Raw genomic sequence first — 15968 nt, forward strand, 5'->3', positions numbered from 1 at the left:
TTCATTCAGTTTGCAGCTTTTTTGCCTTGTACTTAAGGCTGCTACTTGGCTGGCAGTCCTTCCCTTGAATCTCGAAAATAAATATGAAATTACAGTTGTTAAATACGGGTGACAGAAACGTGGGAAACTAAACAACAACAACCAAAATCCCAGAACATCTTGTCATAATCTAAATAGTGACAGAAAATAATTTTCAGAACAATTCTGTAGCCTTTTCTGCTTCAGACTTGGACTTGGCGTTCTTGTCTGGCATTTAGGATATTTGGTGAATCTTCTGACTCTGAAATATTTTAATCCTTTAAATGAGCTTCATTTAGTGGGAACATGAAAAGTACAATTTAAAATTCTCCATTGCATACCTGGCTGGATATTGCTACCTAAATTCTCAGTCTAAAAACGAATATGGTTTTAGATGAATGGGTATATGTAAGCTTCTGCTATTTTTTTCTTATTATATCCCTTTCAATATTCTTCACCTGTTATGAAGAAGAATTTATGTAGTACTGACAGCAAGTGAACATTTTCCCCCTAAGTTTTCTTTGAGTCTTGCTTGATATCACATATTTTCTTTTGTGTAGCAGTTTACAGATTTTAAATCTACTGTCATGTCGTATGTTTTGTTAAGAAAAAAAGAGACAGCAGAGTGATCTTTTCATCCTAATTTTGGTTCTAATTCTCAGAGTTGGATATATAAAATGTGACCTTTGATGTCTTGGTTCAGTTTAATCTGTATTTGAAGGCATTGCAAGCCATTTTCATTTACCGATGGCTTCTGTAGAACAATTTTAGTTAACCCAAGTTCTGCCAATGCTGATTGGCATAGTGTGCATATCTCAGAATTATTATGACAATTTGCACTGTTTGATAGTCTCCCAGGGAGGGTGTTTGTTCTTCCAAACAAACCAACAAACAAACATCCAAGGCAATGTGTATTCGTCAGCACATTCTAGAAATCTACATAGTGAAATCAGGATGAATTAACAATACTTAACACTCCTTGAATGTACCTTTCCTACTTTTGATAATTGAGAAAATTGAGAACCAGATCATATTGCAGATCATGTACTTGAGCTTCTGAAAATTTTCAGTGTATATGTGTTATTTGTGAGTAGGCATGGCTGCATGTAACAGAAAAGCTCTAATGATGATTTAAACATGGTATACATGTATTTCTCTGTCATGTGAAAATAAGTATGGAGAAATACAGTCAGCAGCTGGTAAGGCCACTCTGATGTCAGTCAGTCCTGAGATTCCTTATTTGAACTTGATTTCCTGGGCCCTGATGGACACTAGCATAACTGTCCAGGCAGCAGGATGAAGAAAGTCATGAAGAGCACACTTGTCCATCACACACGGCTTCTGCTTTTACCTCGTGGACCAAAACTTAGTCTTGTGGCCACATCTAGCTGCAAGTGAAGCTGGCAAATATATTGTATATTGTTTTGTTGTGACTTTAAAATATCAGGGGAGCAACATGCCCAGGAAAAAAAAAATCAAACTTTGATTCCCAAAAAAGGGGCAAATGGCATGTAATTTTGTAAATAGAAGCTTACGTTAAGTTTGTTTTGATACTGTAGACCCAATGCCATAATTATATATTTGTTTCTTCAAAGAAATATGGACACACTATGATTTAATGCATTGTATAATTGTCACGGGAAAGGGGTCCTGATTCAGACCCCAAGAGAGGGTCTTTGTATCTCACGCAAGAAGTAATTCAAGGCGAATCCATAGAGTAAAGTAAAAGCAAGTTTATTAGAGAAGTACAGAAACAAAAGAATGGCTACTCCATAGGCAGAGCAGCAGCTTGAGCTGCTGGACTAAAGATACTTATAGTTATTTCTTGATTATATGATAAACAAGGGGTGGGTTATTCATGAGTTTTTCTGGGACTCAAGGTTCCTCCCCTTTTTAGAACATACATGGTAACTTTCTGATTGTTGCCATGGCATTTGTAAATTGTCATAGTGCTGGTGGGAGTGTCTTTTAGTATGCGATTGTATTACAATTAGCATATGATGAGCAGTGAGAACGACTAGAGGTCACTTTTGTCACTACCTTGGTTTTGGTGGGATTTGGCTGGCTTCTTTACCACATGTTGTTTTATCAGCAAGATCTTTGTGACCTGTACCTTGTGCAGACCTACTATCTCACCCTGTGGTTTAGGATGCCTTAACCTTCTGGGAATGCAGCCCAGTAGGTATCAGCCTTATTTTACCCAGCCCCTGTTCAAGATGGAGTCACTCTGGCTCAAATGCCTCTGACATAGTCATTTTTTTAAAAAGCCTGTGAAGTGGTTTGGATTATCTCTTATATCCTCCTCAACAAGTGAATATTTAGAATAATCTTATATATGCTTAGCATGCAAGGTTTAGTTAGCTATAAGTACTTTTCTCATGTCTGATTTAAGCTGTTGATTTAGTGTTTGAGAATTATACATCATTCACTCTAAATTCTTGTCACTGTTAGAAACATTTTTCATATAAGAAATGAAACATGAACTAAGAAATATTCCATATATTATGGCTTGGAAGAAATATTATTTAAACAATGGCACAAATTAAATTTGTGCTTATAAGAGTAGATTTTACTATCTAATTGTATATAATATTCTATTATTGTGACATAATAAGAAATACATACTTGGTCTCTGCCACTGGTATGGAGCTCTTAAAACCATGGAATTTCGTGAGTGATAGAGGTGATAGGAGCATCTTTTGTTTTAGTATTTGGTTTTAATCACTTATTCTTAACACAAGAGTTTCTAAGACCTTTGGAATCTCTAGAGTGATAGGAAAATTTTTTTGTATGCTAATATGATGACTGGTGACTGGGGTCCCTAGATAGCTTCAGGATGGGAGCTGGTTGCCAGAAAGACAAGGTATGACTATAGGGATAGAACTTTTGGTCCCAACCCTCAACCTCTGGGGAGGGGAGGGAGATGGAGATTGACTTAATCACCAGTGGTCCATGATTTAATCAATCATGCCTACCTAATGAAGTTTCTATAAAAACTCTAAAAAATGAAATTCAGAGAGCTTCCAGGTAGGTGAACACATCCATGTGCCATGAAGATAGTGATCCCAAACCCCACGGAAACAGAGGCTTCTGTGCTCAGGACCTTTTTAGACCTCATGCTGTGTAACTACTCACCTGACTGTTCATCTTCATCTCCTTTATAATAAAACAGTAAGTATAAGTAAATGTTTCCCTGAGTTTAGTGAGCCCTTAACAGGTACTTGTCAGACCACAGAGGGTGGTTGTGAGAACCCTGATATACAGCCCACTGGTCAGAAGTACAGGTGACAACCTGAGACTTGTGATTGGCATCTGAAGTGAGATGCAGTCTTGTAGGATTGAGCCCCTAGTCTGTGAGGTCTGTGCTATCTCCAGGTAGTGGCAGAATTGAATTATAGGAAACTCAGTTGATGTGTTGAGAGTAGAAAAATGGTTTTTTCAGTATGATCTTTCATATAGAGAATTTATCTAGAAAGGAGGGAAGAATTTTATGATTTGGCCTTTTGTAAACAATTTTTTTAGTTTTTGCCTTTACATTTCGATTTTAAAAAATATAAATATGTATAATTGGCCAATCTTAAAAGCATTAGGAATTTGTGGACCATTTCAATCCTTCCATGTGATTGTCAGTTCTACCTTTTGAAAAGCAAATTGGCTGATCTCGTATCTATTTGCTATGGCCAGGTATCCACTAGAAAATAAAAAACAAAATAAAGTTTGAGTAGGAATAAAGGAACTCCAGCATCCTAGCACTTAGAAAACAACTTTATAGGGGCATCTTTGGTGATTTAAGACCAATAAAAGACCACCTTCTTGTGTCTATGACTCTACTCCTGCTTCCAAACCTGGAGATTCCGTTACTTTCCTGCATTTTCTTTTCCCATAAACCGGATGGGTTATTTGGGTCCACACTCTCGGGAGAGCATAGTGTCATGAAACAACCAGGGCTGGGACTTAGGCCCTTCAGACATCATCTTGCTGAGGACCCTTGGGTGGTTATTCACTTTATTCATCTCAGCCTCAGTGCTGTCACCTCAAAAAAGATAATGTGCAACCTACCTTCTAGGGTGGACATGAGGGGCGCAGGTCATGTAGGTAAAGCCCTTAGTGTTAACAGGTGTGGAATGTTGGGTGGTGATTTGGTGATTATCATTAGCACTGGCACACAGTTTGTGGTCAATAAAGGGTGGCTGTTGTGAGTATATTTAACTAGCGAGGCCGCTATCATTTTCCTCACTTACTTTTTCTCCTTGCCCATTGAAGCCACTCTGGCTTCCTGGTGCATGGCCACATAGATATGGTTCAAAACAAATTTGGGGCTCCTTAGAAAATAAAGACAAAATAAAATTTGAGTAGGAATAAAGGAACTTCAGCATCCTAGCACTTACATGGAAAACAACTTGATAGGAACATCTTAGGTGACTCAAGGCCAATGACATGTGCTGGGTAGGGGTTGGGGTGTGGAGGACTGCCCAGACATTCACAGGAGTGTGATATTCATCAGCCTGGGGTGTAGAGGATGCCTTATGTGGTCATTTAATTATCTCACCAATCAGATTCCCAAGCTCTGTGGACAACTTTCCATTCTCCATGGCAGAGGGTACAGTGGTCATCCCTTAGTCACAGAAGTTCAGTAAATGGTTGCTGACCAAACCTTTCTCTGTGACCCAAAAACATGAGTCTTCCTTTCACCTGTGTGAGAAAGAAAGCAGCTGTGTGTTATTGAAAAGAACACTAATAACAGCTCTGGAACCAGAACACAGAGGCATGTCTGCTGTCAGCCACTGGTTGATATATTTGTCCTAGCAGTATTTTTAAATACAGGCAATACATTAAAGTAAATTTTCTTGTGTTGAAAATTGTTGGTAAATGTAAGATCCTGTGCCAGATTATTTCGAAAGAGCCTCAATTGGCCAGGTGCAGTGGCTCACGCGTGTAATCCCAGCACTGGGAGGCCGAGGTGGGTGGATCATTTGAGGTCAGGAATTTGAGACCAGCCTGACTGACTTGGTAAAACCCCACCTCTGCTAAAAATAGAAAAAAATTAGCCGGGCATGGTGGTGGGCTCCTGTAGTCCCAGCTATTCAGGAGGCTGAGACAGGAGAATTGCCTGAACCCAATAAGTGGAAGCTGCGGTGAGCAGAGATCGCACCACTGCACTCCGTCCAGCCTGGGCGACAGAGCAAGACTCTATCTCAAAAATAAACAAACAAAAAGCCTTAATTGTGCTTACTTATGTTTAATTTAAATTAGTTTTGTAGAATATCTTCTTATCTTTAATATAATCTAGCTATCCTGCTAATCCTTAGTCTTAACAGAGGCAGTTGACTATTCATTGCTAAACTTGGAAGAAAATAAGTCTGTCTAGAATTCCTAGAATTTCTGTTAACCAGCTGATATGGTTTGGCTGTGTCCCCACCCATATCTCATCTTGAATTGTAGCTCCTATAATTCCTGCATGTCATGGGAGGGACCTGGTAGGAGGGAATTGAATCGTGGGGCAAGTCTTTCCCCTGCAGTTCTCATGATAGTGAATAAGTCTCATGAAATCTGATGGTTTTATAAAGGGGAGTTCCCCTGCACACGCTCTTTTGCCTGCCACCATGTAAGACATGCCTTTGTTCTTCTTTCGTCCCCAACTGTGATTGTGAGGCCTCCCGAGCCATGTGGAACTGTGAGTCCTTTAAACGTCTTTCCTTTACAGATTACCCAGTCTCTGGTACATCTTTATTAGCAGCATGAGAACGTACTAATACATAAAAAAAAGTAAATAAAATGTTATTTTTCTGAAATTTAATGCTAATATTAACATTCGGAATGATGATGTATTTCAGGTTTTGAAAAAAGTTGATAATACAGAACCTTTTGGTGCTTGACAGGTAAAAACATTACATGTGTCCTAAGTTGATTCAGTTGTTAGAATGACTATTAATTTGCTTATAATAACCATGTCTCAGGCTTCTAATTTAGGATATTATGTTTAAATTAATTTTCTTTTTTTCCTGAAAGTTAAGAACGTTTAATGGACAAACACTAAGGAACACAGCTTGTATGTTTAGAACACGTGTGTGATGTTAATCAGACAACCATGCAGCAACTCTGAGAGGTCCGAGTTGGACCGAGTGAATCTTAGAGCCAGATATTAATTTTTGTTGGTAGATGCTGGCAGATTGGTGCTGAAGGCTTCATGCCCATGACAATTCCCACATTCTAATCTATACAGTTAAATAAATGATAATTGTATTGATTATTGAGAAATTTTTCATCCCAGCTCCTTGTGAGAGCAACTGCTCTTTCTAAACAATGAGCTCTACAACTTTAAGAGGAGTCTTTGGGGAAAAAAAGAAAAAACAGTGTGATATATGGTGTGAGCACTGATTATCAGAATATCCTTCGTTCCTTTTAACTAGAGTATGCCCCCACCATTCACCAAGGGGCATCTCTCTAAGGTCATCAAACCAGGGACTGTCCACATAACAAATCCAGTGCTCTTTGAGTCCTGAGCCCGATAAAGCCTCTTCAAGCAGCATTTAACACTCTCATTTCCAATCCTTTTTTTTCTTGTTGGTTATTACGTTTGTGTCCCGTTTGTTTACAGAAAGGAGGCTATTGACTGTACATTCGTTTCTCTTTATTCTGTTTCTCTCCTCCTTCTCTTTCCCCTTCCTTAACTCATCTTTCCCTTACCATCGCCCAAACATGAATATTCCACTCCCTTAGACTGCTGCTTATTTTTCTGAGAAATCATGTTGGCCATAGCCATCCTCTTTAGGTACTGGCTCCCACAATCATAACTGTAACCCTCTTTGGCAAGCTCTGGTCTTTGATATTTTTTCCTAATAGCTTTCCTTAGAGTAACCTGGGGAACCCAAGCTCAGCAAGTTTAAAAGCAAACTCACCTCCCTCCCCTTATCCTTCCCTTATCCAGTCTGACTTCCCTGATGAAGCAAGCTTAACTCATATCTCTCTTGTCACTTCTGGTCTTGAAAATCTCCCTTCACTTCCCTTTTCCTGTGGAATAAGCCCCAGGCTCCTTAGTTTAGCATTCAAAGATCCTTCTGGAATTGCCTCCAACCTATTTCTCTAGCTTTACTTTTCAATTATACTATGTGATCTCTTCTATTACTACTACACAACTGTGCTGTAGACCAAGACTTACCAACTTGCATGTCCACAGGCAGTAAAAGTGAGTGAGTGAAGACTGCCAGAGCAGAAGGGTGATGAACTGGAGAGTGCCTCCTGCATAAAGCAGGCAAGTTGGCTCTAAACATGGTTGCCATAGGAGATGTGGCCCTGGTGTTGCCAGATCTTCTGACTTTTAAATTTTGTCAACTCACAGAAAGCATCTCTAGGGACTAAACAAGACCTACAAGTCACAAAATCACAGGTTTGTGACTCAGCCACAGACCCACCCACATCCATTGCTTTGCTCACATTTACTTCTTTTCCTCCTCCAATTCTTCTTGGAAATTCATAGTTCTCAAGTTTTTGTTGGCGGATTGGTAGCACTTGGAGAATTGGAACAAGGTTGAAATAATTTTATTTTATAAAAATAAATAATAGGTAGTATTTATCTAGAGTGCCTAGGGTATACCAGGCTCTCTGCTAGTTGCTTCAGATATACTGTCTTATTTAATCCTCACTATAACTCTGCTAGGTATAGATATGATAGCCATTTTACAGGTGACTTAACTAAGGCCTGGAGAGATTAAGGACTATGCGTTAGGCTACCCTGTTAGATTTCCAGCTCTCTGTTTCCATAGTATTCTTTATACTGTTTTCTGAGCTTCCCAGCATACTTGGCAGATACATGCATATGCCATGAATGGGCTGTAATTGTACCTAGACACTGAGAGCAGCTGATTGGGGATGTAACAACAAGAGCTATGAGGCCGCTCACCGCTCTTAGTCCCAGGGTGACCTGCACCCTTTCTCTGAGTGCCGCAGCCTGGAGAAGGTAGACAAGCCCCCCTGTTTATTACTCTATGCTCCTCCTAGTAACATTTTTAAAAGGCAGTGTATAGAATTAAGCATAGCTAAGAATGGAATACCTGTTGTATTCAAATCATTCTTTCTTGAAGAAGGAATGATAGGATTCTAAAACTGAATTTTACAAGTTAAAATAAAAACAGATTTGATTATTTGAAGAGTGTCCCCAAGCTCTGTCTGTAGTAAGTTCCTGTCATTTAAAGGGGTGACTTTTAAGATTTGATATTCAAACAGCATTAAATAAATAAGCACTTTTTTTCTGCCACAAATACCTAAAAATAAAGCTAGATCTCAAGATTTGGTTGTGTTAGAATGGCTAAAGAAAACGCTAGGGTGAGCCTGTAAGAATTGGCAGGGATTAAGTGAATTTAAGAGCTGTAGTAAAAAGCTGTGTTTGAGGTCATTAATATCACTTTCAGAAATATAAGATACACAGGGAAAGAAGCATTGCTTTTAATGGCATAGCACTTTAATCTATTATTCCAACCTGAACATGAAAAAAATTTTATTTGTGCTTAATCAAATTACATGGTACATTTTGGCACTGCTTCTCAAAAAATAATGGCAAGTTGTAACATTCCAGGACCAGAAATGGGCCCTTTCATGTTCAAAGCTTTTCTTGGCTTCTTGAAATAAAGGTTAAGTAGAATATATTTTAGAGTGCCTTAAATTCCATTACATCTGAAGTAGAAATACAGGTGAAACAAAACTGCTAATAGTACTTCAGGGAATATGAGTTAATACAGAAATGTTGAATATTCACATTACCATGCTTGGATTAAATGGCTACTATAGGCAGTTGCCTGTCAAAATTTCTTTTAATTTGCTTTCTTGGTAATTCACTTTAACAGATGAGTGGTTTCATTATCTCAGTGCATTTTGCTTATGAGTGTTGAAAAAATAACCAAGGTAGATTTATATAATTTTTCCTACATAACGCTATACTTCTAGTGATTTTTAGACTTCAGGGTCTTGTTTTTGTTTTTTGTTTTTATGTTACAAAGAAAGCATTAAGCTTAGACCTTTTGGTAACATATGGATCAATTTTTAAAATTTGATTACATTTATATATAACAGAACTCCATGAAAATTGTCTGTACCAAACCTCTTACTATTCCACCTTGACACAACTCTAGCATGCTCTAGGGATACTTGTGTTTTGCAGAAATAAAATGGGAATTTTTAGAGCTTCATATACTTAAAATGAGACAGAGAAAAATGTTTTAATTGGTACATACAAGAGAAATACATTCAAATAAAATTAAATCAAAATAGATAATTGTTTTTATATGACCTAAAAATTAAAATAGGCCAAGCACGGTGGCTCATGCCTGCAATCCCAGAAATTTGGGAGCCCGAGGCAGGCAGATCACCTGAGGTCAGGAGTTCGAGACCAACCTGGCCAACATGGTGAAACCCCAGTCTCTACTAAAAATACAAAAATTAACCGGGCGTGGTGGTGTGTGCCTGTACTCCCAGTTGTTCCAGAGGCTGAGGCAGGAGAATAGCTTGAACCCAGGAGGCAGAGATTGCAGTGAGCTGAGATCATGCCACTGTACTCCAGCCTGGGTACCAGAGTGAGACTCCATCTCAAAAAAAAACCCCAAAAATTAAAATAGTAGCAGATGATAGGGAAAAGTCTTATATGACATCAGTATAGCTAATTACATGCATGGATTTCAGAACCATTTCTATATATATTTTATTTCAAGTTTTATAATAGTTAAAACTATAGAAGTATTTACCTTCCAATTTCAATGATTATCAAGATGTTACTTTTTTACTTGCAAGGATGTTTCTTGTATTCAAAAAGCCACTACAAAAGTATTATTTTATTTTAGAGTGGGGAGGATAGTCCCAAAAATTTATTGATAAGCCAATAATTTAGGATTAGGTTTAGAAATTTACTTAGTGCATAGAATATCAAAGAAAATGGCTGGCACCGTGGCTCACTCCCAGCACTTTGGGAGGCTGAGGCGGGCAGATCACCTGAGGTCAGAAGTTTGAGACCAGCCTGGCCAGCATGGTGAAACCCCCATCTCTACTACAAATACAAAAATTAGCCGGGCGTGGTAGTGCACACCTGTAGTCCCAACTATTCAGGAGGCTGAGGCCGGAGAATCACTTGAACCTGGGAAGTGGAGGGTGCAGTGAGCTGAGATCGTGCCACTGTACTCCAGCCTAGGCAACAAGAGCAAAACTCCATCTCAAAAAAAAAAGAAAGGATATCAAAGAAAAAGTTTTTGTATATTAATGTATGCATATTAATATGCTTAGGTATTCACAAAGTTAGAAATCAAAATGAATACTTTTTTATTCAGAATGTTAATATATATGGCAACTATGAATTTGTTTAAATGAAAGATACTTTTATGTATACAAACATGCTTTTCTGCCTGTTGTCTTAAATTATTATTAAGTACTATGTAGTGTAATAGATAATTATAGTGTTTTAATTTGGATGCCAGTGGATTTGTAAGTCTTTCTAAATGGCTATTGTCGGCTAATAGTCTTCAGGGGATCATTCATATAACCATCATGGTTCTAAAAATATCTCTAAATACCAGTGGGACAGCCTCTTTTTTGGAAGCATGGCTGTTATAAATTGCACTTTTATTTGAAGTGCATCATTTTGATTATAGTATTTTCATTCATACCACTCAATTACTTTCAGAATCTGTACAGCAGAAAAAAAAAAAACATGAATGCTGGAAAAGAATAAAGGAAAGTGCTTTGTATAGAAAAATTTAGAGCAATATAGTAGTTAAATAGAGAGATATTTGAGTTAGGAGTATTGGGAATCTGTTCTATTCATTAGAATTTTTAACTATTTTCTTTATTAGGACTTCAACTGGAGCTGTTTTTATATAGCCTCATTGTTTTTATTTTAATTAATATTTCTATGACAGATAATTAGGTAAATGCTGTTGAATTTTAAATATATTAGCTTAGGAGAAAATAAGCATTTCTGGGTCAAAGCCCTTAACAAAATATTGTCATATGTGAGCTGATTAATTGAATTGAATGCCAAATGGGTTTGCCACCATCCAGCCAGACTCTGGTAGTCAGTTCATTATCTAAGGTTGTTCTAGAATGGAATGACTGGTTATGTCAAACTTAATGGTTTAATGGTGTTCTTTTTAATCTCAGCTACTAATGAAGTAAATCTTGATTAGAGAATAGTTCTAACCTCATTAAATGCAGCTAAGTGTAAGAACATCCCAAAGTGTCTGAACCTCTCTGTCACATCCAGCATTTTAAATGCCAACTCCCTCTCAGTGCTGTCACCCAGTGGTTTCTGCACACTGGCGGCTCCTATCTACAAGAGCCATTGAAAACCCTAAACTAGATTCAAAGCTACTCTGTTGGCCAGGCTCAGTGGCTCACACCTGTAATCCCAGCACTTTGGGAGGCCAATGCCGGCAGATCACCTGAGGCCAGGAGTTTGAGACCAGCCCAGCCAATATGGTGAAACCCCATCTCTACTCAAACTACAAAAATTAGCTGGACATGGTGGTGCATGCCAGTAGTCCCAGCTACTTGGGAGGCTGAGGCACAAGAATCACTTGAACCTGGGAAGCAAAGTTTGCACTCCAGCCTGGGTGACAGTCTCAAAACAAAACAAAACAAAACAAAAAAACAAAAAAAAACCCTACTCTGTTGTCCTTGCTGCTTGTGTCTAACATTGAGTGCAAAAAAGAATCAGCGTAATTTTTTTTTTTTTTTTGAGACAGAGTCTCTCTGTGTCGCCCAGGCTAAAGTGCAGTGGCATAATCTTGGCTCACTTGCAACCTCTGCCACCTGGGTTCAAGCCATCCTCCTACCCTACCTCAGCCTCCTGAGTATCTGGGAAGATTCAGCTTTTTTTTTTTTGACACAGAGTCTCGCTCTGTTGCGCAGGCTAGAGGTCAGTGACATGATCTTGGCTCACTGCAACTTCCACCACCTGAGTTCAAGCCATCCTCCCACCTCAGGCCTCCTGAGTAGCTGGGATTATAGGTGTGCGCCACCACACCCAGCTTTTTTTTTTTTTTTTTTTTTAACAGTAGAGATGGAGTTTTGCGATGTTGGCCAGGCTGGTCTCTAGCTCCTGGCTTCAAGCAATCTACTCACCTCGGCCTCTCAAAGTGCTGGGATTACAGGCATGAGCCACCACACCTGGCCAGATTCAGCTTAATTTCTAATCAGACCTGAAAGGTTGAGGATTTCCATCAATCACATTTAACACAGAGAAATGTTGTAATTTGTAAACATTACTCTTCAACAGGCCCAGAGGGATAGTTTTCAAATTGTATTTCCAAAATATCCTTGGTTTCCAGCTAATATACAAGTGATTGATTTTAATTGAAACTATTTTTAAAAACTGTAATGAAAGGCACACATTATATATTCCAAGTTTCTCATTAGGATGACCAGTGATTAACTTGAGCTGCCAGGTTAACTTGTTTGGAGACAAGTAAAGTAAACCTTCCCATGCCCTGTTCATATATTTGAAACTTCCATAAACAGAGACTTTAGTAGGGGGCCCCTGGCTCTTCTGTGTACACAGGCTGTGCATGTCCATTCATGTGACATTGTCGGATCAGGCACGCCACCACAGCTTTTTTGTGCTAGGTCTAATTTATGCCCAGCAAGGCCCAGGTATATCTGTTTAGGAATTTGCTTTTGCCATAGAGTAATAGTAAGTTAGACTAGTGATTGCTAACATATTGCAGTGTGATACAACAATGTAAGTTTAGACTTTTAAAAACATGTTTTAAATCAAGTAAGAAAATTTTTCATATTTATTATTTTGACAGGGAATACCATGAACTTATAAATAAAATATCTTTCAGATAAATTCCATTAATACTCTTCATTAACACCCTTGGTTCATTTTAATTACAGGCATCTTGAAATTAAAAAGCAAACTTTTGAAAAAACTACCATTTGCAACCACTTACCTATGTGGATTAGGATTTCCTTGTTATTCTGCAACCAAGCAGAAATAAGTTATGCCCTGCAGCTAATATAGAACTGTAGATGTCATCCACAACCTCGTATATCAGAGTTTTGTGTTCATAAATATAACCTTGTTTTTCTGATTAACTTTTAAAGTAAATATTACTGGTTATTCCTAAAAATTCTGGAGATTTTCTTTCATCCAGCCTTCAATGTAGAGCTATAGGGCTCTATACTGGGCAGTTATTTTTACTTACACATCATCATTATAAGGTGTAGATCTTGGAGACCATAAGCACTATTGAGTGTATGTCTTAGTCAGCTCAAGCTGCTATAACAAAATACCATAGCCTGGGAAGCTTAAACAACAGACATTTATTTCTCACAGCCTAGAGGCTGGGGAGTCCAAGATCAAGGTGCTAGCAGATTCAGTGTCTGGTGAGGACCTGCTTCCTGGTTCATAGACCACAGTCTCCTCGATCCTTGTGTGGTAGAGAGAGGAAAGGAGCTTCTTCAGGACTCTTATAAAGATAGCAATGCCATTCATGAGGGCTCCACCCTCATGGCCTTATACAATCCTAATTACCTCTCAAATACCCTCACTAATACATCATACTAGGGGTAAAGTTTCAACATATAAAGTGGCAGAGGTGGGGGTGTTGCAGAGGACATAAGCATTCAGTCCATAACAACAGTACACAAGCTAATTACTCTAATAATTTATTACTGTTTTATATAACTAAAAATGTGATGTCTGGAATGTAAAAGATGAAAATTAAATCATATTGTAAAATGAATTTTAAGTTAAGGAGACTAGATAAAGACTATTGTGGCAAAATCACCACTTTACATTTTGCATATAATCTTTTGTACGATATTAGAAATTACATTGAAGGTCAGAGTTTGCCTCTTTAGCAATTCCATATTGTATACAAACTGAACTCTTCCAAGAACACTCAAAGCACAAAGATGATAACAATGTAACCTGGTTTGGTTGGTAGAAAAAAGAAATTAGGAAGAAGTATGTTGTAATACATTGTACCTGCTCTCCAATTTTAACTGGACTCAGTTCTGTCTCTCTTCAAGACTAAGAAAATCACTCATCACTTTCCCAGCTTCTTAAAGATGCGTTTAAGAGATAAAGGTGAATGGCCTTAGAACCTGATACATGTCTTCTGGGTTATATTATTCATTGTTCTTGCCCTAGACTTAAGTAAATGGCTTTGGAAAAAACCTTAATTTATTAACACATGAAGGCTTTATTCCCTGTAGGACTTGAGTGTACACCTCAGAAGTCTTGTAAAATTTATTTTTTTAAAGCACATCATTTATGCATTTGTTTTCTGTATCATCTTTACCCACAAATATAAATGAGGTTTCAGGAAAACAAGATGATAACAAAATTGTATGTTTAGAGAGCTCTGCAACAAAAATATCTTATTGCTTGAGGCATTTGATATAAGGAGTTTTTCATATCTTAATTTTAATAAATAATGTCTTTCCTGGCTAAAATTCTCCTATTCTAATCCCTCCCACGGCTATCAATATTTATCGTATTTCTGCCATGCGCATGGCTCTGGGGCCCAGATAAGCAGCTGCTCTTCTTATCCACCTCTTTGCTTACCTTGTATTTGTTTTTTTTTTTCTTTGCAGAGACCCTCCTGGATGACTTCCTTCTCACGTACACTGTCTTCATGACAACTGATGACTTGTGCCAGGCTCTGTTAAGGCAATATCCTTCATTATCTTCAGGCTGCTGTGTCCGCTTCCTCTCAGACAGATGTCCCACATTAGGAATTAACTGCCTTCCTTAATTTATTCAACCCCATAGTAGAGTGTGGATATGTTAAATATTAATGTAATGATATCCAAGGTAGAATATGAAATGAGACAGACAGGGGAAACTGGAAATGTGAACGGCTGTTTTCACATCCTATGTTGTGGCTATATTATACTGTTTATATTACGTTCGCTTCACATCTGTGCCTCATGATTGCTTAGAAATCTGGAGGCAAAATTGGCCTGCTGGGTAAACCCCAGAGTCAAGAGATTGTGTGGAATGGCAAGATCATGGAATAAATGGACTTAAAGGAGAATCAGTTAAGTGTCAGACCACTTGTGAAGGAAAATGCACATATGTGATATCATGTTCCTGGCAAGTGTCTCAGGGGAGACAGGCCATTCCCCCACATGGGAGGTTGAACCTAACCCCTGGAATCAACTGTCATCTTTTCACAGCTTTGTCGCTGCATGCTCTCTTAGAATGATGGATGTGATTAGAAGGTTAATGACCAGTTAAGGAAGCCTTATAATTTTATATACTAACTAGAAGAGATGCAACATAGGATCATTGAAAGACCACAAAACAAATCCATGTAAACTTACTGAAAGTCTCCAAATAGTCTTCTTGCTTCACAGTATTTAATGTATTCAAATGCATTTAAGTGTTTAAATAGGCTGTTGCTGTACTGTTTTTATTAAATGAAACTGAAGATTCCACTCTAAACCACATGAAAATTTTAAGGAAAATGGATTGCTTTTGTATATATTAAAGTTCTATTAAGACCTAATGATGGCTGGATGTGGTGGCTCACACCTGTAATTCCAGCACTTTGGGAGGCCAAGGTGGGAGGATTGCTTGGGTCCAGGAGTTCAAGAGCAGCCTGGGCAACATTGTGAGACCCCATCTCTAAAATATATATATGAGATATATATATATATATTTGGTATATAGATAGATAGATATTTGCTATATATATATATAGGTATACCAAAACTAGCTGGGCATGATGGCATGTGCCTGTGGTCCCAGCTACATGGGATGCTGAGGGAGGGGGATTACTTAAGCCCAGGTGGTTGAAGCTGCAGTGAGCCGAGACCGCGCCACTGCTCTCCAGTTTAGATGACAGAGGGACACTGCCTTCAAAAACAAACAAAAGACCTAATGATAATGCTTATTTAATATCCTTTCTCTGTTAAATAATTGTTATATGTCTCCCAACTTTACAGCATTTTCCCAC

General features: G+C 38.2%; 1 protein-coding gene across 3 annotated transcripts in view; it reads left to right on the top strand.

The window, feature by feature from the left end:
• RAPGEF5 (Rap guanine nucleotide exchange factor 5) overlaps nucleotides 1-15968 on the top strand; it is a 239947-nt gene that overhangs the window by 176780 nt on the left and 47199 nt on the right. For all 3 annotated transcript variants that reach the window (XM_024250329.2, XM_063726054.1, XM_054559399.1), the window contains one exon: nucleotides 14602-14680. In XM_024250329.2, the coding sequence (XP_024106097.2) occupies nucleotides 14602-14680 (79 nt within the window). The remainder of the gene's footprint in view (nucleotides 1-14601; nucleotides 14681-15968) is intronic.

This window comes from Pongo abelii, chromosome 6 (assembly GCF_028885655.2).
Source record: "Pongo abelii isolate AG06213 chromosome 6, NHGRI_mPonAbe1-v2.0_pri, whole genome shotgun sequence".
In the NCBI taxonomy this organism is placed as follows: Eukaryota; Metazoa; Chordata; class Mammalia; order Primates; family Hominidae; genus Pongo; species Pongo abelii.